Below are 18974 nucleotides of genomic sequence, written 5' to 3'. Positions count from 1 at the left end.
ACGGCGTTGCCACATGATTAGTTTTCAATTTTTTTTTAAATCTATCGACCGAAGTCATCGTTATTATTGTTGCCAGCCCTAAACAGCTGTTCGTTGTTAGTTTTCGCCAATTGCCTCCCGCCCGCCCTCTGACCTAATTGGCCGTTGCACTGTTGTTTTAACTTGAATGAGACCTACTAGCCAAACACGCGCCTGCGCTCTCGGACCTCCGTGTTTATCAAGTACGCTAATCTAATCGTGCAATAAACACGGCCTGTCATATCGCATTTGAATTTTAGTTTCGCTCTGAAGCCGCTCCCGTTCGCATCGTCCCGCAGGGATAACCTACAAAAAGATATAGTAAGTTGAATTTTGAAGATTGATAAATGGGTGTGACTGAATTAAACCGCCTTAAATGCAAATAACTGTTGGATTTCCTTGAGCTTTCCGAAAAGCAGCTCCTTTTGAACAGGGGATGAAAGATGTCACCTCATATGCCTAGAACTTCTGCCGCGAACTACGACCTTTGGAACCTGGACTTCCAAACAGCATATTTTTCTTAATCCACTATCTCAGATAGCTGTGAAAATAGCTAACATCGATGGGAACTCTGGCCACAGTAAGAACTCTGCCGGCCGACCACGATTAGATACCATGGGGTACAAAGTTTTAATTGCAGTGCAAGACCCTCATTTGAGATTTTCGAGGGTGGCTATAAATCCCACCCTTATGGGCCATTTCCGGGAAGAACATATTTGAATCTATTGGTTTTTTGGGCATTTTATAAAGGATACCTTGTTATACTCCATGCAATCTAAGGGTATTAACTCATTATTTTTCTTTAATTTGCAGGCACAAAATGACTTCCACATTACTGCCAGGAAACATCGTTTATGGTGGTCCTGTAACCGCCAGGGAAGCACAGGACTACCGATCCCTGGGCCAGTTTGTCCTGGACAAGTACAAGAGCTTCGGAGAACAAACGGTTCTGGTGGATGCCGTCAACGGAGTGGAGTATTCGGCTAGTTTCATGCATAAGTCCATTGTCCGGCTTGCCTACATCCTCCAAAAACTGGGCGTGAAGAACAACGATGTCGTTGGATTGTCCAGCGAGAACAGCGTCGACTTCGCTCTGGCCATGTTTGCTGGCTTTGCCGTTGGGGCCACAGTAGCTCCCCTCAATGTCACCTACTCCGATCGTGAGGTGGATCACGCCATCAATCTGTCGAAGCCGAAGATCATCTTTGCCTCCAAGATCACCATCGACCGGGTAGCCAAAGTGGCAAGCAAGAATAAGTTTGTCAAGGGCATCATCGCCATCAGTGGCAGTTCCAAGAACTTCAAGAACATCTATAGTCTCAGGGAGCTAATGGACAATGTCAAGTTCCAGACAAAGCCCGACTTTACATCTCCGGTGGCAAACAAGAACGAAGATGTGGCCCTAATCGTGTGCTCCTCGGGAACCACAGGATTGCCCAAAGGTGTGCAACTCACGCAGATGAATCTGCTTGCCACCCTTGACTCACAAATGTATGTTGCATTGCTTCCCATCTAAACTCTTTAATTAATTATTTTATTCTCTTAACTGGGCGTAAACAGCCAACCCACCATGATTCCCATGGAAGAAGTTACTCTGCTGACAGTGATTCCCTGGTTCCATGCCTTTGGCTGCCTTACGCTCATCACCACCGCCTGCATGGGCGCCCGACTTGTGTACCTGCCTAAGTTCGAAGAGAATCTGTTCCTGTCGGCTATCGAAAAGTACCGTGTAATGATGGCCTTCATGGTGCCCCCGCTAATGGTCTTCCTCGCCAAGCATCCGATCGTGGACAAGTACGATCTATCCTCACTGATGGTCCTTCTCTGCGGAGCAGCTCCCCTCAGTCGCGAGACAGAGGACCAAATCAAGGAGCGTATTGGAGTTCCCTTCATCCGCCAGGGTTACGGTCTCAGCGAATCCACCCTCAGCGTGTTGGTACAGAACGACGAATTCTGCAAGCCGGGTAGTGTGGGCGTTCTGAAGGTTGGTATCTATGCCAAGGTCATCGATCCCGACACCGGAAAACTACTTGGACCTAACGAACGCGGCGAGCTGTGCTTCAAGGGCGATGGCATCATGAAGGGCTACATCGGAGACACCAAATCCACGCAGACTGCCATAAAAGATGGATGGCTGCACACCGGTGATATTGGATACTTTGATGATGATTTCGAGTTCTTCATAGTGGACCGAATCAAGGAGCTGATCAAGTACAAGGGCTTCCAGGTTCCGCCCGCAGAGATTGAGGCCTTGTTGCTCACCCACGACAAGATCAAGGATGCGGCGGTTATCGGAAAGCCGGACGAGGAAGCTGGCGAGCTACCCTTGGCGTTCGTGGTGAAACAAGCCAATGTCCAGCTTACCGAAAACGATGTCATCCAGTTTGTCAACGAACACGCTTCGCCAGCCAAAAGGCTGCGCGGTGGAGTGATTTTCGTAGATGAGATTCCAAAGAACCCCAGTGGCAAAATCTTGCGTCGCATTCTGCGAGAGATGCTAAAGAAAAAACCAAAGTCCAAATTGTAAGGGATATGGATTCCCATAGGGTGTGTGTGAGTGTGTTTGTGTACAAATCTTTTTCATTATGTATGTTTTATTATTGCTAAACTTTGTTTTATAAACTACCAACTGGTTGGGTTTCGATTTACTCATATTTGGCTTTTCTTTGGAAGTACTCACTTAAAACTTAAATACAAATAAAAAATATTGGAATACAAGTGTCGCGGATATTTGGTGACATCTCTGAATTTGGAGGTTTTCGAACGAAACTCCAACGTTAGGAGTTGCGTTCGATGTCCGAACTTTCAATAACAAGTTATATATAAACAACTACATACATTCGTTCTCAACTCTTAATAAACTTTCCGTATAATTTGCTTGCTTTGTTGTCGCTTCTATATAGACTCATTATTAATTTCTTAGTGGTGTATACATATACATATATATATTTATTTGAAATATTTAACTACTCATTTGCTCTGCTTTGTAAATAGTTGTTTAACATTTTTTTTTTTTTTGTATTTTTTGTTTATTGTTTATTGGGAAAGGTAACTTCTTCGCTAAGTCGTAGCATGTTGCATATAAGGGTTGCTCATCGTTTGTGTTTCCGGTATATAAAGAGGTTTATATGTCTGTTCTCTAGCATTAGTTCACTAATTATTGTGTATGAAACCTTAAATGTAAGAGAAATGCCTTGGTTTCTTTAACGGAAATATCATAGTTTGTGTAAAATCCCAAAACACTGTCGAACCTGCACAAGAAAGGTTCCTTTCATCCTCTAGTTCTACCTTCCTCCTTCTAAGCGACATGTGCTCCGTTTATAGTATGTACTTATTGTTGCAATGCTAATAGACTTGGTGCACGACTTACACTTAAAACCTAGACAAATTAGATGCATAAATTCAGTTGTTCATTTCGTTAGTTTCATTTAGCATTAACTTTACAGTTTAAAGTTACACGATTAAATAAAAGGGTGCAGTTTAAAATTAGCTCGCTCTTGATTCCCCGCCTTGGCACAATTCTAGTCTCCTGCATTTGGCACAATCCTGACAACAAATCGGTTACTCTGATTGTCACTTGTGTGTCACAAAACTAAATCGTCTTCCATCTGTCTCTGTGTCTCTGAGTGAGTTAGTGTACTTGTGTGTCTGTGTGATTATATTGCTAAAATTGTATTTTGATCCCTGGGACCATATAAAAGTCGGAGACCTCAACCACAGCAAAAGGCAAAAGTGATTGCAATTGCATGATGACTTGTAATTATTATGGATACGGACCCATGGCCCCCGATTATAGGAGCAGGCTCAATGAGCCGCCACGATTAGATTCCGATTCTGTATCAGATCACACAATTATCTCCATGCGGTTCGCCTTGCGCGTGACCTTAGGTGGGCCTTGTGCTAAGTCCGACATGCCGCCGTATTTGAACGAGAAGATGACAGTCTGTTGGCCAAAATTAGCTTCAAATCTATCGAAAGGACAATATGATACTGATCTAATTGACATTATTTAGTAAACTTACTCTGTGCTTATGTGTATCTCCGGCGGTTTACCGGTGGCGTTCTGTATGACCAGAAACATTTTGGTCACAATCTCGATGACATGGCTGGTTTGAAACACAAAGTCGCCCTTCTTGCGCCCAAACTCAGACTGAAACAATACCAAAATGATATATTTTATTTAACTAACTAGTCTTAAAAACCTAAAAGTCCTACCGCCTTCACATGGAACACAGCTATGTCATCCAAATAGGGGCTCAAAGACATCCGGTATATCTCCGAGGCAGGCACTCTGTACTTGATCTGAAGCGTTCGCTGATCCAACAGCAACAGCGACGATGTGGAAAGTACCAATAGAATAGGCACAAACTGAAAGAAATATAAATAATTTTAATTCGGAGAGTTATAAACATTTTAATTCTTTACCTTGCCACTCGATCGGGCTATTTTGTTGATGATGTCAGCGAAGACTACGTACTGATCATTGGTCTCAGCGCACACTTTCTTCCACTGTTGATTGTGGCGCAGACGGACATAGTCTCCCACGAAAGGGTGGCCAACACTGGAAGAAAAATTAGTATATAATTAAAGCGAAAAAAGGTAATTTTATAAAAGCCAACCTTCTGGCATAGGAAGCCTTCCGATCCTTGAAAATGATGCTGGCAGTCACCTTTTCGCGCATCCGATTGCGCGCTGTTTGGTCGAAAGAGTTGCGGTATATGTAGCACTTCCAGCGATGGTAGATGGCCCGAAGCTGACGCGATGCATCTGCGAGGAAAGAAGGTGCTACTGGCCACTCCACGGAGAGCGGACTGAGTGTATTGGGGGGCAGCCGTAGGGGAATCGTGAGGAGAAACTGCCGGATTTTCCACTGGCGATAGTACCGAGCTATCACATCGATGGCCCATTTGACCTGGCGTTTGTACTTCAGTGAGCGATACTCCTCGCGCGCCTGCAGGACACAATTAAAAATAATTAGCAAGAAGGACAATAGTGGAATACAAATGAAACCAAACACACAGACTTAAAACCTAATTAAATTAGAGAAAAAAATGTGCAATGCTTACAACACGATATAAACTCCACAAGTGCCTACGGCCTGTAAAGGGAATACCGAATCGGCACTCCTAACATGCAGAAAACGAAAGTAAAGTAAAACAATTCATGCATTTGTAGACTAACTCAAAAGTATGGCTCACCCTCCACGTCCGCCAAGCACTGGAGATAATCATCTGGCTTTGCCGCATCCTCTGATATCGCTTTTTGGCGTGGTACATGCGGAACATCTTTTGGATGAGCACGGCCAGCTCGCTGATTCGTAGGCGTCGGAACTGTTCCAGCTCATAGACGGTGCGCGGACTACGGACGAACACATTTTTGGTGCCGATGGTGAACTCGGCGGAGGGCAGTGGAAGATTGCGGATGATCAATGCGATGCCCTCCACCTGACTGCCGCCGTGGAAGTGAGGCCAGGTCAAACTGTTGAGCAGCTTGTAGCGATGAAAAAACTTCACGTGCAACAGGTGATAACAGTGTCCCGTTCGACAGAGATGTACCAATGGCATCAGTGACATGTAGCGCACTTGGTGCTGGACCAATGCCAGATCGAACTGGTGCGACTGTTTGCCTTCGTTCGGCTTAATGCAGAATACGTAGTGGGAGCGTCGATGCTTCACAATGGCCAACAATGTCTGCAGCTGTGTACGAATGTTTGAGCTCAACGTGCTGGGCTTTTTGGTGGCCTGTCTTCGAGGGTTTCCTTCAGGAAATAAACTCTGCACCAATGACAGTTTGCTCTGGTAAAAGGCAGCACTAACGTACTTCGGCAGCATGTCTGTGTTTTTCTCCAGAAATCGATGTATCGAGTAGTTGACCACATTGGCAAAGTGACGAATTCTATACAGAAACAAAATACCATTTATTTTGTAATATTTAACAATAAGCTAGAATGGAAACTTACTGAAAACACATGGAATTGCTACCACTTGTCATGAAGTTTGGATGTCCTGCACAGCATTGTTGCACTCGTAGCAATAAGGACTCATTGCTATTTAGATGGGATTCGTTTATCAGGCTCAGGATGCCGTAACTCGGCTTGTCAATCAGCTCGCATATGGACTCGTTGTCAAAATAGTCAATCCGCGACCATTCCAAGCCTTCACGAATGTACAGCTCTTGCTCAGATCGCAGCACATGAAAAACAAAGTTCTAAAAAAAATAATGATATAATTTTAATTATAAATACAATTATGTTACTACCAAAACTTGCCTGATGAATTTTTTCGGCACTGTAGTTGATGGCAAACTGCTCAAAAGAGTTGTGATCCAGTACTTCGAATCCATAGAAATCTAGTAAGGCCAAGTTTTTTTCACGCTGCGTCGACTTTAATGATTCATTGATTTTATTCACCAGCCAGGTGAAGAGGCGGCTGTAGAGTGTGCGGCACAAAGTGTTTCGATTGCTGGCCGCTTGCCGGGCATCCATTTCGCTGCCCACATCCTCTTGAGCACTGTTCGAACTGTTGGCCCGAGTCAGGCAATTGATTAAGACTTGGGCCTCCAAGTTAAGAAGCTGCGCTGTCTCTTGGACCTCTGCAATTCCAAATGAATTAGTTGAGTTTCTAAAATCAATTTTTAAGACCTACCATAAACATTCGATACTTGACAACCCTCCGTTCCATCAATGTTGGTAACAGGCACAAAAATAAAGTTTCCCAACTTCAGCACCACAGCAATCACCCGGAAAATCGAGCTGATCTCATCACAGCTTAGGCCAAGCACGTCCAAAGAACGCTTTAAATGAAAATGAATAAAATATTAAAAGAAATTTGGAATGTTTATGGGCATCTCTTACTTTTGTATAATGAAAATTCATTCGATCTTCTTCCATGGCAGTTGTATTACGAAGTAGTTCATACTTTTCCACATTCCGAAAGAGCTTGAGCGATTCTAAAGAAATAATTTAAAAAATATCAGATTATTTAAATAAAATTAATTTATTTCCACATACTTAGCAACTGGAGATCAGCCCCCAATAGTAATTGGTAAAAGATGTGAAAGTTTCGCTCTCCGATGGTGGTATCCGTAATACGGGTCTGGGAATTAAAATAAAATTATATTAATTAAATGGAAAAAAGTAAGAATGGTCAAATCTTGTGTCAAACCTTTTCCAGCATGTCTTAGAGGTAGGCATGTATAAAATAGGAGATGTTTACAATGATATTAAATATTATATTGTTATACTTACAGTGAGTTATGTGCACTCCCATCGGATCGCCCTTAAAATCGATTTCAATATCAAACAGTTTTCCCTAAAAATAAAATGAAATAATTATGTTTGAATCGATAATAGGGTTATTAGACTTACATATCGGCTGGAGTTGTTGTTTTTTAGCGTACATGCATTGCCCATGGCCTCCAGGAATACATCTGCGCAGGTGACACACTCGCGCAACCGCTGCGAGGGTGACTTGTGCCGCCGGTGGAGAGAGGAGGTACCAGAAGGCGTAGGCGAAACGGAGCTGGGCTGCACCGGCGGCGGGGGCGGCAGATCACCTAGCACCTTGCTCAGCTTGTGTGCATCGTAGAGGGAGATGCGCTGCGTGGAACCCATCAGCGAGTTTCGATCCCTTTCCCGTTCCGGTTGACTTTCCGTAGAATGCTGGCGCATTAAGTTGGAGCAGCTGCCGCGTTGCAGATGGGCAGGGTGATTGCTTGTGATGGTTGACAGGCGGCTGTTGCTGCCACGCAGCTCCGCCCGATCCTCCTTCTCCAAACTCTGGGCACGGACGCATTTGCTATGACCACACTGGCGACAGCCTCCGTAGGCAGCATATTTGGGTGATCCCTTTGCGGGCGGAACTTGTGTTTGCTGGTGCTTGAAGCACGACTTGGTCGGATGCAAGTGGTGGGCGTGCGATTCGAGCAAGGTGCTTATGTTCTCACTGCTCTTGTGGTGCGAGAAGTCAAAATCCACTATCTTCTCGCGCATTTGACGTCTGCTCTGGCGCTCGATACTCTCCTCCTGCGTTCTGGAACGCTGGGATGGTCCTGGCGATGGGCTTTGACGCCTCGAAATCGTGGTGTTTGGAATCGGATTTTCCGCACGATTCTTACAGATAATAAAATTGGCAGTGCCCGAACAGCTGCTGGATGCGCGCCTGTGACTGTGCAAGACTGCTCCTGTGGCCGAACTTGTGGAGGACTGCTTGCGCAAAACGTTCGGGGTAGACGGACAGTGCGATTGCTCCTGGATGTGGGTTAGAAAATTCACAATCATTTTGAAGGTCTCAGTTTTTCCCGCTCCGCTTTCACCCGTGAGAAGCACACACTGGTCCTCGCTCTGGTCCTTGAGCGACTGGTAGGCCAGGTTTGTAAGTCCATAGCTGAGGAATATTTGAGAGTTAATTTTAAAGATTTTGATAAAAAGTTATATAAAATCTTAACATACATGTGTGGCGGCAGCTGAAAAATGCCTTTGTCGCCATAGTTTCGGACATTGTCCAGCGAATGCTCAGATATGTGATGATATGGATTCAGAGCCACAACAGAAGTTCCAATGTAGGTCTGGAAATATAAGTTAATTGAAGAATTGTATTATTTATTATAGTCATTTAAAATGTTTAGGATATCTGTGTTAAATATCTGTCGTAAGATAAATGAGTTATTGAAATTAAATAAATTAAATATTAATTATTTTTGGTATATATTTTGAAAATTTAAAAACTTACATAAATGTGATCGCGCTTGTAACGCTGATGGATGTTGTTTATGAAGCTATCCTCGGACAGGTTCTCCAGCAGGACTGAGTCCCAGGTGCCGATTTCCTGCTCCATCGCGACACCGAGTCCCAATACCAATCCCAATTACAACATGCACTTTGGTGGCAGTGGTGGCAGCAGAAGCAACAGCAACAACAACAGCCAAAATCGAGCTCAGCATTTGAATACATCAACTGCAAATGAGGCCAAGACGAGAACAAGAACGAGGGGGCGGGAAAGTGGGATGGGGAGAGTGCGAAGGGCCGTTAATGGCTGAAACAATTGCATAATTTATCGCGGGCGTGCTTGCATCTGGGCAAATCCGTGTTTTGATTTTCTGATTCAATTATTGATTTTCATGTGCTGGTATTCATGAGCAACAGCCTCGCCAGCATATACACACAGAAATCGTCTAATTGACTGCTGCACTTCTTTTGTTTAGTTAAGGGTCACCGAGTGACTACCTTTTTCTTCGAATCCGCAAATAATTCTTTTTCTTGCCCACGATTTTCACATTTTGTTTACCTTTTCAGATATTGAGGCATTTTGCATCCAGTGGTACTAGTGATGGTCAATCATCGATGAATTTTCTTAGCCAGGTATCGATTTGCATTCCTTGACAAGTGCTATTGCTATTTCATGATTGTTTTAAATTAAATTTTTAAAAGTAAATGTTAATATAAAAAATTAATTCAAACAAAGCAAAAAGGGAAATGCATAGTTGCATTAGTTTCTTTAATAGAACCATAGTAGAATTTATCAAGAGCGTCTTTTGAAATTATTTGAAGATATTTTATTAACATAAAAACAGTCCTTAAATTTGGAACTACATTTTTATTTTAATTCAACAAATTAGTATTATATGAATAATATTTTATTATTGCAAGCTTCCGTTTCTAGGAAATTGTAGTGCACAGACCCATCGAAAAAACCCCCATCACTATTTCGCATTTGTTGTCGTTTTTTGCTGGCATGGAAAACATCTAAAAAGCCATGAATACCGACGAACGTAACTTCCGATCCAGCTACTATGAGAAATGTCTAATTAACAGCGTCGAGGAGAAGAAGTCACTAAACAAACTACTCCAAGATGACATCCGTAACTTGAACAAGTTGAAGCAATTTTGTATGAACTACACAGTGCCCAACATACACAGGAGCTACCTCTGGGCACTGGTTATGGGAATCCTTCCCCTCCACAAAGCTTCTACGGCTTATATCCGTGATCAGCGGCGCGAGGTGTACGAGGATCTTCTTCGGGCTGTCACTGTGCTGCGATGCGCCGACCAAAAGGAAAAGGAGCTGATCATGCACACAATGTGGCTATTGGAGTCCAATCGTCTTTGGCAAGGAACCACTAGTTGCAGTCTTCAGGCGGACGACTTACATTTTATAGAGATAGTCCGAACCCTTCTGCAGATCTTTACCGACGACGTCGAAACTTATTGGATAGCCAAAGGATTCTACAAATATACACGAGAACTTAAAAAGGAATGCGCTAAGCTAAAAGAACAAACACAGATGGTGCTGAAGCGCGAGGATCACGCACTTTTCCTGTATGTATCCAGCCGTAACTGAAAAATGTCCTTTTAATACCCTTATTTATCCATAGGCACCTTGAGCAACTGGGACTGTTTAATGCAAATTCATCGCTGTTAGACAACTGGTACATCACCTGCTTTGCTGGCGTTATTTGTGAAACCGTGTTGGTCAAGATATGGGATAAAGTTTGCGGTGGCTCCCGAAAGATTGTAGTTTTCCTTTTCATAGAGCTAGTCAAAGACATCAAATCCCTCATTCTTAAGCAAAACACACTGGCAGAGGTCAAACGACTGATAGAAACTGTAAGTGCAATATGATTTCCGTAAGTTTCAGCAACCAATCCATTTTCTATTTTCAGATAAAAGACCTCGACGGTGTTATCGTGAACAAGGCCATAAAATCACTTCAAAATAACAGCAGCGAAGTCGAGTACACACACTAAGTTATAGAATAACAAATTTTATATATTGGGCATAAAAAGAAGCGCAACTAAATATATTTAAAGACCACGTCTTTCTTGTCGGCCACTGTTTGCAGTTCCAAAGTCACCGGACACTGCATCCAGGAGGAGAGCAGCTCTTCCGTGTAACCGATAAGGAAGTACATCTTGCGCGGGCTGATCGCCTGCCGGATGAGAGCTGCGATGCGGATAGTGTTGTGTTGCCTCTTGATAATGATCTCGGAGCTGACAAGGGCGTGCCAAGTTCCCGTCACAAACTTTCGGATGAATAGGTCCTCAATGGCAGTTTGGGACGGACGCAGCGAATCCTTGAGGGTGGCTGAAATAAAAGAATTCTAGTCGAAGATGTTGTTAAAATCTATAAAGTACTTACATGTATTCCACGAGTTCCAAGACTTTCGGTGGCCAATGAAGTGGGGAGGATTGGCCATTTCGTAGGTGAGGGGCCTGTCGCGTTTCGTGGTTATGCGGTACCTTCCAGATTGCACGCGACAGCAGACTGCGCTGGTGTGAATTGCAGACTTGCTCAGCTGCTGCACTTCCAATGCCACTTGGGGCACTAACTACGGGAGGAAAGAAATATTATTGTTTTAAAAAAAACACTGGTGATATATACTTTAATTTACCTTATTCAAGAAATTCATTATTTTCCGGCAGAAACAATTTTGCGTCTAACAACAGCTGATGGTCGTGACGTAACGGCTGACTAGGGATGGGCAGAGTAAACCCAAATATTTTTAACGATATTTTTTATTGAACGTAAAATATTGGACATTTTTGAATTAATCTTAGATATTTAATTTAAGTTCCTTGATTTTGCTTCAATTTGAACACAAAAATCTATATATAGTTTAAATTTTAATATATAGAATCAAACTATCATTTCCTCCTCAAACTATCATTTGCTACGTTCTAAAAGTTAATTAACAAGAACGAAAGCTTTTGTAACGGCAAACCAAAAACTTTTTCTCTTTACATTTTGATAATTTATTTAAAGCTTGTTTAACTAGGCGCCATCTGAAATGCTTTTAGTGGGACCTTAGTGATCGACAGTGTTTTCTACTTGGATCTGGTAACATTGTCGAAGCGCTGAGCCTGCGCCTTGCGCTTGGAAAATGGCTTAAAAAAGGACACCGAACAAAGATCACCATAGGACGGGATCATCTGATAAACTACCTGCTAGGGTGGCCATAAAACAAGTTCCTTCTTGGAAGACGAAGGTTGTGGAAGATAAAAAGTCAGGCTTACAGAATCTTTGTTGATATTTGAAGTCATGACGCTAAACGAAAGTGATGCTACGCGCCTGGAGCTGACCAGGAATTTCCTGGAGTTGTCTCGGAATGCAGAGACATGCACCGCCCTTCGTAGCTCCGATTGTATCCAGCTGCTAGTCCAAATCCTTCACGCAAACGATGAAGGACTAGCTACGGCCAGGAAGTATGCCAGCCAGGCGCTGCACAACATTGTGCATAGTAATCCTGAGGAGAAGGAGCGCCAACGGGAGGTCAAAATGCTGCGGCTGCTCGATCAGATCCTGGACTACTGCAATTTCTTGCGCACCCAACTACAGAGTGGCGGGGAGGCCATCGCAGACGACGAGGATCGGCACCCGCTTGCTGCGATGAAACTGCTGATGAAGGCCAGTTTCGACGATGAGCATCGGCAGACCATGTGCGAACTGGGCGCTTTAAAGGCCATTCCCAATTTGGTGCATCTCGATCATGCTGTCCACGGTCCGGCAGCAGGAAGGGAACAGTGCAACGCTCTGAGGAGCTACGGGCTAATGGCCCTCACGAATCTCACATTTGGAGACGAAAATGTCCACAACAAGTCGTACCTGTGCGGTCAGCGACACTTCATGGAGGTGGTCATTGCGCAGGTGAACACAGCTCCGGATGACTTGCTTCAGGTGACATTATTTTTCGAAATATGCTATGCCTATGCTAATAAACTTTTAACTTTTAGGTCCTCGCTGGTGTCCTACGGAATCTTTCCTGGCGCGCCGATAAACATATGAAAACTATCTTTAATGAGTTGGGAACAGTAACAGCGTTAGCCCGAGCGGCCATGCAAAACAAAAGCGAAAACACCCTGAAAGCAATTTTATCAGCACTTTGGAATCTCTCAGCGCACTGCAGCACCAACAAAGCCGAGTTCTGCGCAGTGGATGGTGCTTTGGCCTTTCTGGTTAGCATGCTCAGTTATGAGGGACCCAGTAAGACCCTTAAGATTATTGAGAACGCTGGTGGAATTCTACGGAACGTCTCCAGCCATATAGCGGTCTGTGAGACGTATCGGCAAATTTTGCGACGCCACAATTGCCTGGCCATTCTCCTGCAGCAATTGAAGTCTGAAAACCTAACAGTGGTGAGCAACTCGTGCGGCACACTGTGGAACCTCTCAGCCCGCTGTCCGGAGGATCAACAGTTTCTCATTGACCATAATGCCATACCCTTACTGCGGGTCTTGATCAGTTCCAAGAACTCTATGATTGCGGAAGGTAGTGCATCTGCTTTAAAGAATTTGGTAAACTTTAGGGCGGCTCTCGAACTGATGCCCAGCAGTGACAGTGTTTCTCTGCCTTTGGACAAAGAGTCTGGCCATGCGGGAACATTACCAAGACGGTATAGCTCCCTTCGCCTCAGCTCCAATCCAACAGGGTCGCTCAAGAAGGTGCGCCCCGCCACAGTGAGCACAAATGGATCCTTCCTAACGAGAAAGTGCGATAGTCGAGAGTCCATATTTTCGGGTAAATCCGATTCTACAAAATACTCAACCAAGTCAGAGGGGGCCAAAAATCCTTTTGAGATTGTCACGCCGACGGAGGAGCAGCCCATCGACTACTCCATGAAGTACATGGAGCATAAACCTAATAGCAGTAAGCCGTTCGAGATAGATTTAGACCAACCCACTGATTTTAGTGCTAGATATATGGAAAGGCGATCCGCGCAGTCGGCTCAGACAGATCTAAAGCCGGAGGGCAGTCAAATTCCGGGAAAAGTATTGCCTGTGACCAAGTCCAGTTCAGCCACGGAACTAGGAGCGACGGTGGATTCAGGGACCAAGCAGACCGAGCCGGAAATAGGAGACCGACCCATTAACTACTGCGAAGAAGGAACTCCTGGCAGCTTTAGCCGCTTTGACTCCCTGAATAGCTTGACCGAGAAGCAGGAAAAGTCAGTCCCTCCCAAGACACCAACGAAACCAACGCCTCAGATTCCCGACTCTGCGATGGAAACCCCACTTATGTTTTCGAGGCGCAGCTCAATGGATTCGCTGGTGGGCGATGAGGAAACAATAACCTGTGAGGACAATGGTTCCGTGATCAGTGAGTACAGCAGGATGCAGAGCGGGGTCATATCACCATCGGAACTACCAGATTCGCCCACTCAAAGCATGCCGCAGTCGCCGAGACGAGACAGAAAACTACCGGCTTGCGAGCAGAGTAATAGTGAGACTCCTGCACGAAAGTCAGGAAACGTTTTTGAGGACAAGCTTAATAGGTTTCATGTGGAGCACACCCCTGCCGTATTTTCCTGCGCCACCAGCCTCAGTAACCTTAGTGTCCTGGACGATTCCAATGTTAATGGAAATCGAGGAGAGCCCGCTAGCGATATAAATGGAAATGGAGATGCCCCTCGTAGCTATTGTACGGAGGATACGCCGGCCCTGCTCTCAAAAGCGCCAAGTAACAGCGATCTCTCCATTCTCTCCATACCCAATGAAATAAACGCTAATGAGGAGCAGGCAACGACACCGGCTGAGCGTGAAGATGTCCGGCGAACTCCCGGTGAGGATGTCATCTCAAAAATGCGCTGTGGTGGGAATGGTCTACCCAGCTACTTGCCGGTTTCCGATGAGATGAGCAAATACTATGTGGAGGACAGTCCGTGTACATTTTCGGTTATCTCTGGACTTTCAAACCTCACTGTGGGTTCCGCTAGGGTGGGACCAGCTTCAAAGTTGCCCGAAAGAGCTGCCGAGGAAGCACCCAAGCTTCCTCCTAGACGCAGTGCAGTTCAAGTCAAAATTGAGCCTCGACTGCCGCCTAAGAGAAGTGATTCACTTAGTTCCCTTTCAATGGACTCGGATGATGATTGTAACCTTTTAAGTCAGGTAACCATAAGATATGTTAATTTTGATGCAGATAATTAAAATTATCTTTTTTTTTCTAGGCAATAGCAGCCGGAAGCTGTCGACCGCAACCCAGTGGGGCAAGTACCAGTTCTAGTTTGGCCAATGCCAGTACCAGCACCCTAACCAAGACGAACGGCCAAAAAAAGGCAACTGAAAATGGCGAAAAGCCCAATTATAGCTCTGACGATTCTCTGGATGATGAGGACGATGATGCGCGTTCTAAATCGCTCTTCGAACAGTGCATTCTCAGTGGAATGCACAAGTCGAACGATGCCCTTGAATCAGAAAGTGAGCCGCCCTCAACGCAGCCGCAGGAGATGAATGCCCGCGATCGATTCGTCAGCAACCAGGTGCGCCAAATCGAATCCATGTTAGCTGGCCGCCCTCATCCAAGTGCCAGCAGTCGCCAGCATTAAGACTTATACACAGGAAGACACTCCAGTATTTGTTTGCTGACTTTTAATCTTGCTGTCTATGCAATAATATTCTCACGGTCTCAATTTTCCTATAGTTCAGATTAAAAATTTGCACTTAAATGTAACTCTCCAACACGTGTAATATTATGTCTACCCTCTCTCACGAAAAAATTTCATACAGGAAAATTAAGGAAAGTAATAAAAGGTGATACGTATGGGAACAGTCGGTACATAAATAAACTTTGGGGATCAACTTTAAGGTCCGGGATAATCCTAACATGATGTTTCGATGGACTAGCTTAATAGGCCGACGACCTTTAATAGAAGCGCTTTCGCGCATTGCGATCTTTAAAGTAGGAGATGGCGAAAATGGCAACCGCCGCCGCAACGACCACAACGAATAGTAGAATGAAGAAGATTTTCGCATTGGACATGCCCGGCTTTGGGTCATCCTTGTGCTCACGCGGTGGTTCAAAGGTCTTGGCATTGGGGATGATGTTAGTGCGACGTATAATTTCATCGTGCTGTAAACAAAGAAATTAATAATTGAAAAATACCTTGTATAAAAAAGTAACTACACTTACACTTATGTTTGAATCAACATCGAAAAACTTAAAACTGTGAATATCATGATTATCGGACAGATCGCCTGTCGTGGCAGACATTCCAAAGTAGTAACCAGTTGGAAGTTCCACGTTATTGACAACAAAGCAACTCTTCCATTCGTTTCGGTTCTCCAAATCGGTGGACACGGATAGAATATCATTCTCATAACGAATACTAATCAAAGTTTCGTAGTCTACATTACGGAAACGCACTTCACAGCCGGCCAACTGGGTGTGTGTGCCATCACGATCGTGGTCGTAACTCCAGCTTCCATTGTTGACCATCGCGCTCAGATAGGGATGTTGGTGCTATAAATAATACACATTAAAAAAATAACAAAAATAATGCCATTATCTGCAGACGCTTACATTGTGTGGTCCATTGTGATTGCTGTAGGTGTCCAGAATAATTGCAAGACCGGAAAAGAAATCCTTGCTGCCAAAAACAGGTCCAGTTTTCATGCGCTCTTTGGTGTACCAGATAGCAAATCCATCGCCGAACAGTTCAGTGCCCTTGCCGTGGACTTTAAAGCCAACATGCACTTCCCAATTCCGTCCCATAACCGGCTAAAATAGGTTAATAGATCAGAAAAGTACCAATAAAAGCTTTAATAATAGCTTACTGAATAGTTCCAGAGGGCACCGCTCTTCGACTGCAAGTCCGGTGTCAGTCTTATGTAGTTGCTGGTGATCATGGTGTTGCCCATGAAGTCCCAGTGAGGAAGAATCACGCCGACACCTAGAATTGTTGTTCGTCAAAAGCTATAAATATAGGACAAGAATAAACGTACCTTGAAAGGGACGCACCAGGGTGTGCTCTCGCTTCACGTACTGGTCATGGTCGTCGTCGCAAAGGACGCGAAAAGGTGCGCTGAGAAGCGCCAGCAACGCTAGGAGTCTGTTTATAGTGAGCTTCCCGGTCATAGCTGCATTCGATGGCCAGCTACGTCAAAGCTACGTGAAGAAAATTTTTTGAGGCGCCAAAATCAGAAGGCTGTTAGAAAACAAAAGCGCGCTGGGTTCTCACAGTCCACATGCAGGGTAGCAATGCTAGTTTAAGGGCAAATTTCTTCTGCCTTGTAGATCAATCGAAAAATTTGCGGAATTTTTCTCGCCGGCCTATTAGTGGTGAACAAAGATGGATAGGGGTGAGTCATGTATTTCTGGATTCATCGATAACTTTTGGCAGGTGTCTGTTATCGACAGGCAAAACAAAACCGTTAAGCCGATAAAAGGGGTGTTTAAATAAAAAAAATCTAATTTATTAACAAAAGTATTTATTTGTTTTTGAATTTAATCTGAAAAGTGTAGGACGTATTGATAAATGAAAAGAACTTTGAAAAATAATAAAGGACTTAGAGCGACACAAGCAGGCAAGAAAAAAAGTTTATATGAAACTTTTGATACTTTCTTGTTCAAAAGAATACCAACGATTTTAAAAGTTAAACTTTACGATTATTTTGAAATTGTTTTAATTTTGCATATATGTTAAACTATGATCATAAACAAATTAAAAAATTTATTAAGTTTTTATGAATTAAAAGATTACTACAAAAAGACTAATTTGTTGAGGTTTTAGCATTAATTATTTATTGTATTTGGCTAGTATTCTTAATAAATTAAGATTATAACTTAAGAAGTAACTTAGAACTTCAGAAAAATTGGATATTGGAAATTTTAATTGTCTTTATTTGATTTAGATTTGGATCTTTCTTATTTTAATCATTTTCATTTATTTCTTATTATATACAAAGATTTTCAAAAATGTGTTTGTAAGAAAATATTTAATCTCATAAATCATATATTAATTGGACAGCTCTTCCCACATAGACACAATTTAGTCATCAAATATGGGACAAATTAGCCGAAAAAAAATGTACGGAAGTGCAACTGAGGCCATTAAAGCTGATGAATGCAAATATTCATATTGAGCCGCTTCCCTCTTTTTTTTGGCACCTAATTCACGCGTCTAACCAGTTTCCAAATCGGTTTGGTTTGGATTACAGCAGCCCGTTTGTCATGCCAACGGCCTGCGTTGGCTGGCCGAGACGTTTTTATGGCCTATTGCACACGCATATTCGCGCCTTCACGCCTCGAGCCTCGAGCTTCGAGCCTCTCGCATAAGCCAGGTGGAAATTGGGTGGAAAACCTGTTCTCCAAGACTTTTCTTCCTCAGCCTGCGTTAGCTGCACTTGGGGGTTATTGTCAAGGTCGATGTCGTGAGAACGAACTACAGCCATGTATGTAAATGATGCAAATGTGACAGGAAAGTTGGAATGCATCTCAAGTGCACTGCAAGTTTGTAAATCGATGCAAAGATTACAAAATTTAATTGATGGTAAACAAATTATTAAAACGTGAAAGTTAAAAAAGGGGCAATCAACTTTTTTTGTTCAACAAGGTAAAAAATGTATAAGCCAGAGGTGAAAGGTTAAATTCTGATAAGCGTGATTCCGGATTAATTAGGTTTAAAAAAGGACTATGGGAAGTTCTGTTGCCACAACTGCCATATGCCATAATTCCAATGTAAATGCGCATTTGGGCACAATTAGCTAATTGGAAGCACCGCGACTAACGGTAAAGATGTGTCACCTGTGAAAGGCGGCGGAGATTCGCGGAGGTTGCTTCCTTAACACGCCGCTAATTGGCATATAACGTGCCTAATTATATCAGTCATTTATGAAATCATTTCACTTTTCACCTCTCAAACGGCGGCGGCAGCTGCACTTGCACTTGCTTTTTACCGTCCGAGCTTTAATCTGAGCAAGTTTTCGTTTGTTTTTTTTTTGTAAGTCATTTGTTCTTGTCGAATCGATTTGACTCACCTGTGCGATCGACTTCCTCATGGGTATATGAGTGAAATATTGCGGTTATTTCGGGTGCGCAGTATTCGTGAGGAATGGGGAGTGGAGGCCTGAAAGCCAAACTCCCAAACGAAAGCTGATCCCCTCCCTCGAAAGGGATGATTAATGGTATCGGAAGGTGGCAGAGTTTCCCACCAACAGGATGTGGCACCAACACTAAGCATAGTTTGGGT

At 43.6% G+C, this 18974-nt stretch overlaps 6 protein-coding genes across 9 annotated transcripts; 3 read left to right on the top strand and 3 right to left on the bottom strand.

Moving 5' to 3' along the window:
• The first annotated feature begins 86 nt into the window (after positions 1–86).
• On the top strand, positions 87–2666 carry LOC6498906 (4-coumarate--CoA ligase 1). Of its 2 annotated transcripts, XM_014910327.3 has the most exons (4): positions 87–221; positions 279–339; positions 832–1509; positions 1579–2666. In XM_014910327.3, exons 3-4 carry the CDS (start codon positions 839–841, stop codon positions 2543–2545), a joined length of 1638 nt encoding a protein of 545 aa, XP_014765813.1. In that variant the 5' UTR covers positions 87–221; positions 279–339; positions 832–838; the 3' UTR covers positions 2546–2666. The 2 variants fall into 2 exon arrangements, with proteins under 2 accessions (XP_014765813.1, XP_001955699.1); XM_001955663.4 differs by having other exon boundaries at positions 109–339.
• On the bottom strand, positions 2593–9391 carry LOC6501657 (unconventional myosin-Ia). Of its 3 annotated transcripts, XM_014911667.3 has the most exons (18): positions 9303–9390; positions 8748–8971; positions 8468–8583; positions 7385–8402; positions 7265–7328; positions 7182–7195; positions 7028–7112; positions 6872–6966; positions 6663–6810; positions 6287–6609; positions 5978–6225; positions 5217–5913; positions 5085–5144; positions 4638–4969; positions 4444–4579; positions 4234–4386; positions 4041–4168; positions 2593–3986 (listed from the first exon to the last, which is right to left on the bottom strand). In XM_014911667.3, the coding sequence occupies exons 2-18, from the start codon at positions 8850–8852 to the stop codon at positions 3863–3865; spliced, it is 3846 nt and encodes a 1281-aa protein (XP_014767153.1). In that variant the 5' UTR covers positions 8853–8971; positions 9303–9390; the 3' UTR covers positions 2593–3862. The 3 variants fall into 3 exon arrangements, with proteins under 3 accessions (XP_014767153.1, XP_032312173.1, XP_032312175.1); XM_032456282.2 differs by lacking the exon at positions 5085–5144; XM_032456284.2 differs by lacking the exons at positions 2593–3986; positions 4041–4168; positions 4234–4386; ... (6 more) ...; positions 6663–6810; positions 7182–7195 and having other exon boundaries at positions 6912–6966; positions 9303–9391.
• A 217-nt stretch (positions 9392–9608) lies between these two features.
• LOC6498907 (TBC1 domain family member 7) lies at positions 9609–10823 on the top strand. The gene is made up of 3 exons (XM_001955661.4): positions 9609–10333; positions 10390–10621; positions 10678–10823. The coding sequence occupies exons 1-3, from the start codon at positions 9771–9773 to the stop codon at positions 10759–10761; spliced, it is 879 nt and encodes a 292-aa protein (XP_001955697.1). The 5' UTR covers positions 9609–9770; the 3' UTR covers positions 10762–10823.
• LOC6501656 (28S ribosomal protein S24, mitochondrial) lies at positions 10763–11508 on the bottom strand. Its single transcript, XM_001955660.4, has 3 exons — positions 11406–11508; positions 11153–11342; positions 10763–11098 (listed from the first exon to the last, which is right to left on the bottom strand). The coding sequence occupies exons 1-3, from the start codon at positions 11421–11423 to the stop codon at positions 10809–10811; spliced, it is 498 nt and encodes a 165-aa protein (XP_001955696.1). The 5' UTR covers positions 11424–11508; the 3' UTR covers positions 10763–10808.
• Positions 11509–11827: 319 nt separating this feature from the next.
• LOC6498908 (adenomatous polyposis coli protein) lies at positions 11828–15457 on the top strand. The gene is made up of 3 exons (XM_001955659.4): positions 11828–12688; positions 12745–14895; positions 14955–15457. The coding sequence occupies exons 1-3, from the start codon at positions 12053–12055 to the stop codon at positions 15330–15332; spliced, it is 3165 nt and encodes a 1054-aa protein (XP_001955695.1). The 5' UTR covers positions 11828–12052; the 3' UTR covers positions 15333–15457.
• On the bottom strand, positions 15359–17100 carry LOC6501655 (vesicular integral-membrane protein VIP36). The gene is made up of 6 exons (XM_014911665.3): positions 16965–17100; positions 16729–16891; positions 16561–16676; positions 16307–16504; positions 15917–16246; positions 15359–15856 (listed from the first exon to the last, which is right to left on the bottom strand). Exons 2-6 carry the CDS (start codon positions 16859–16861, stop codon positions 15650–15652), a joined length of 984 nt encoding a protein of 327 aa, XP_014767151.1. The 5' UTR covers positions 16862–16891; positions 16965–17100; the 3' UTR covers positions 15359–15649.
• Between the last annotated feature and the right edge of the window lie 1874 nt (positions 17101–18974).

The sequence above is a fragment of the Drosophila ananassae genome, chromosome 2L, assembly GCF_017639315.1.
Source record: "Drosophila ananassae strain 14024-0371.13 chromosome 2L, ASM1763931v2, whole genome shotgun sequence".
In the NCBI taxonomy this organism is placed as follows: Eukaryota; Metazoa; Arthropoda; class Insecta; order Diptera; family Drosophilidae; genus Drosophila; species Drosophila ananassae.
Note: the sequence above shows the minus strand (reverse complement) of the source record. Positions and strands in the feature narration are given on the sequence as shown.

Bases quoted from the DNA above. Each gene is read 5' to 3' on its own strand.
- LOC6501657 (XM_014911667.3), bottom strand. From the start codon at position 8,852: ATGGAGCAGGAAATCGGCACCTGGGACTCAGTCCTGCTGGAGAACCTG. The intron at 6,226-6,286 runs GCAAGTTTTGGT...TATTTTTTTTAG, and splicing joins GTGCCGAAAAAATTCATCAG to AACTTTGTTTTTCATGTGCT. The intron at 3,987-4,040 runs GTAAGTTTACTA...TCCTTTCGATAG, and splicing joins GAGATACACATAAGCACAGA to ATTTGAAGCTAATTTTGGCC.
- LOC6501656 (XM_001955660.4), bottom strand. The intron at 11,099-11,152 runs GTAAGTACTTTA...CTTTTATTTCAG, and splicing joins TTGGAACTCGTGGAATACAT to CCACCCTCAAGGATTCGCTG.
- LOC6498908 (XM_001955659.4), top strand. From the start codon at position 12,053: ATGACGCTAAACGAAAGTGATGCTACGCGCCTGGAGCTGACCAGGAAT. The intron at 12,689-12,744 runs GTGACATTATTT...TTTAACTTTTAG, and splicing joins CTCCGGATGACTTGCTTCAG to GTCCTCGCTGGTGTCCTACG. The intron at 14,896-14,954 runs GTAACCATAAGA...TTTTTTTTCTAG, and splicing joins ATTGTAACCTTTTAAGTCAG to GCAATAGCAGCCGGAAGCTG.
- LOC6501655 (XM_014911665.3), bottom strand. From the start codon at position 16,861: ATGACCGGGAAGCTCACTATAAACAGACTCCTAGCGTTGCTGGCGCTT. The intron at 16,505-16,560 runs GTAAGCTATTAT...AACCTATTTTAG, and splicing joins GTGCCCTCTGGAACTATTCA to CCGGTTATGGGACGGAATTG. The intron at 15,857-15,916 runs GTAAGTGTAGTT...CTTTGTTTACAG, and splicing joins ATGTTGATTCAAACATAAGT to CACGATGAAATTATACGTCG.
- LOC6498906 (XM_014910327.3), top strand. From the start codon at position 839: ATGACTTCCACATTACTGCCAGGAAACATCGTTTATGGTGGTCCTGTA. The intron at 1,510-1,578 runs GTATGTTGCATT...GGGCGTAAACAG, and splicing joins GCCACCCTTGACTCACAAAT to CCAACCCACCATGATTCCCA.
- LOC6498907 (XM_001955661.4), top strand. From the start codon at position 9,771: ATGAATACCGACGAACGTAACTTCCGATCCAGCTACTATGAGAAATGT. The intron at 10,334-10,389 runs GTATGTATCCAG...ATTTATCCATAG, and splicing joins GAGGATCACGCACTTTTCCT to GCACCTTGAGCAACTGGGAC. The intron at 10,622-10,677 runs GTAAGTGCAATA...TTCTATTTTCAG, and splicing joins TCAAACGACTGATAGAAACT to ATAAAAGACCTCGACGGTGT.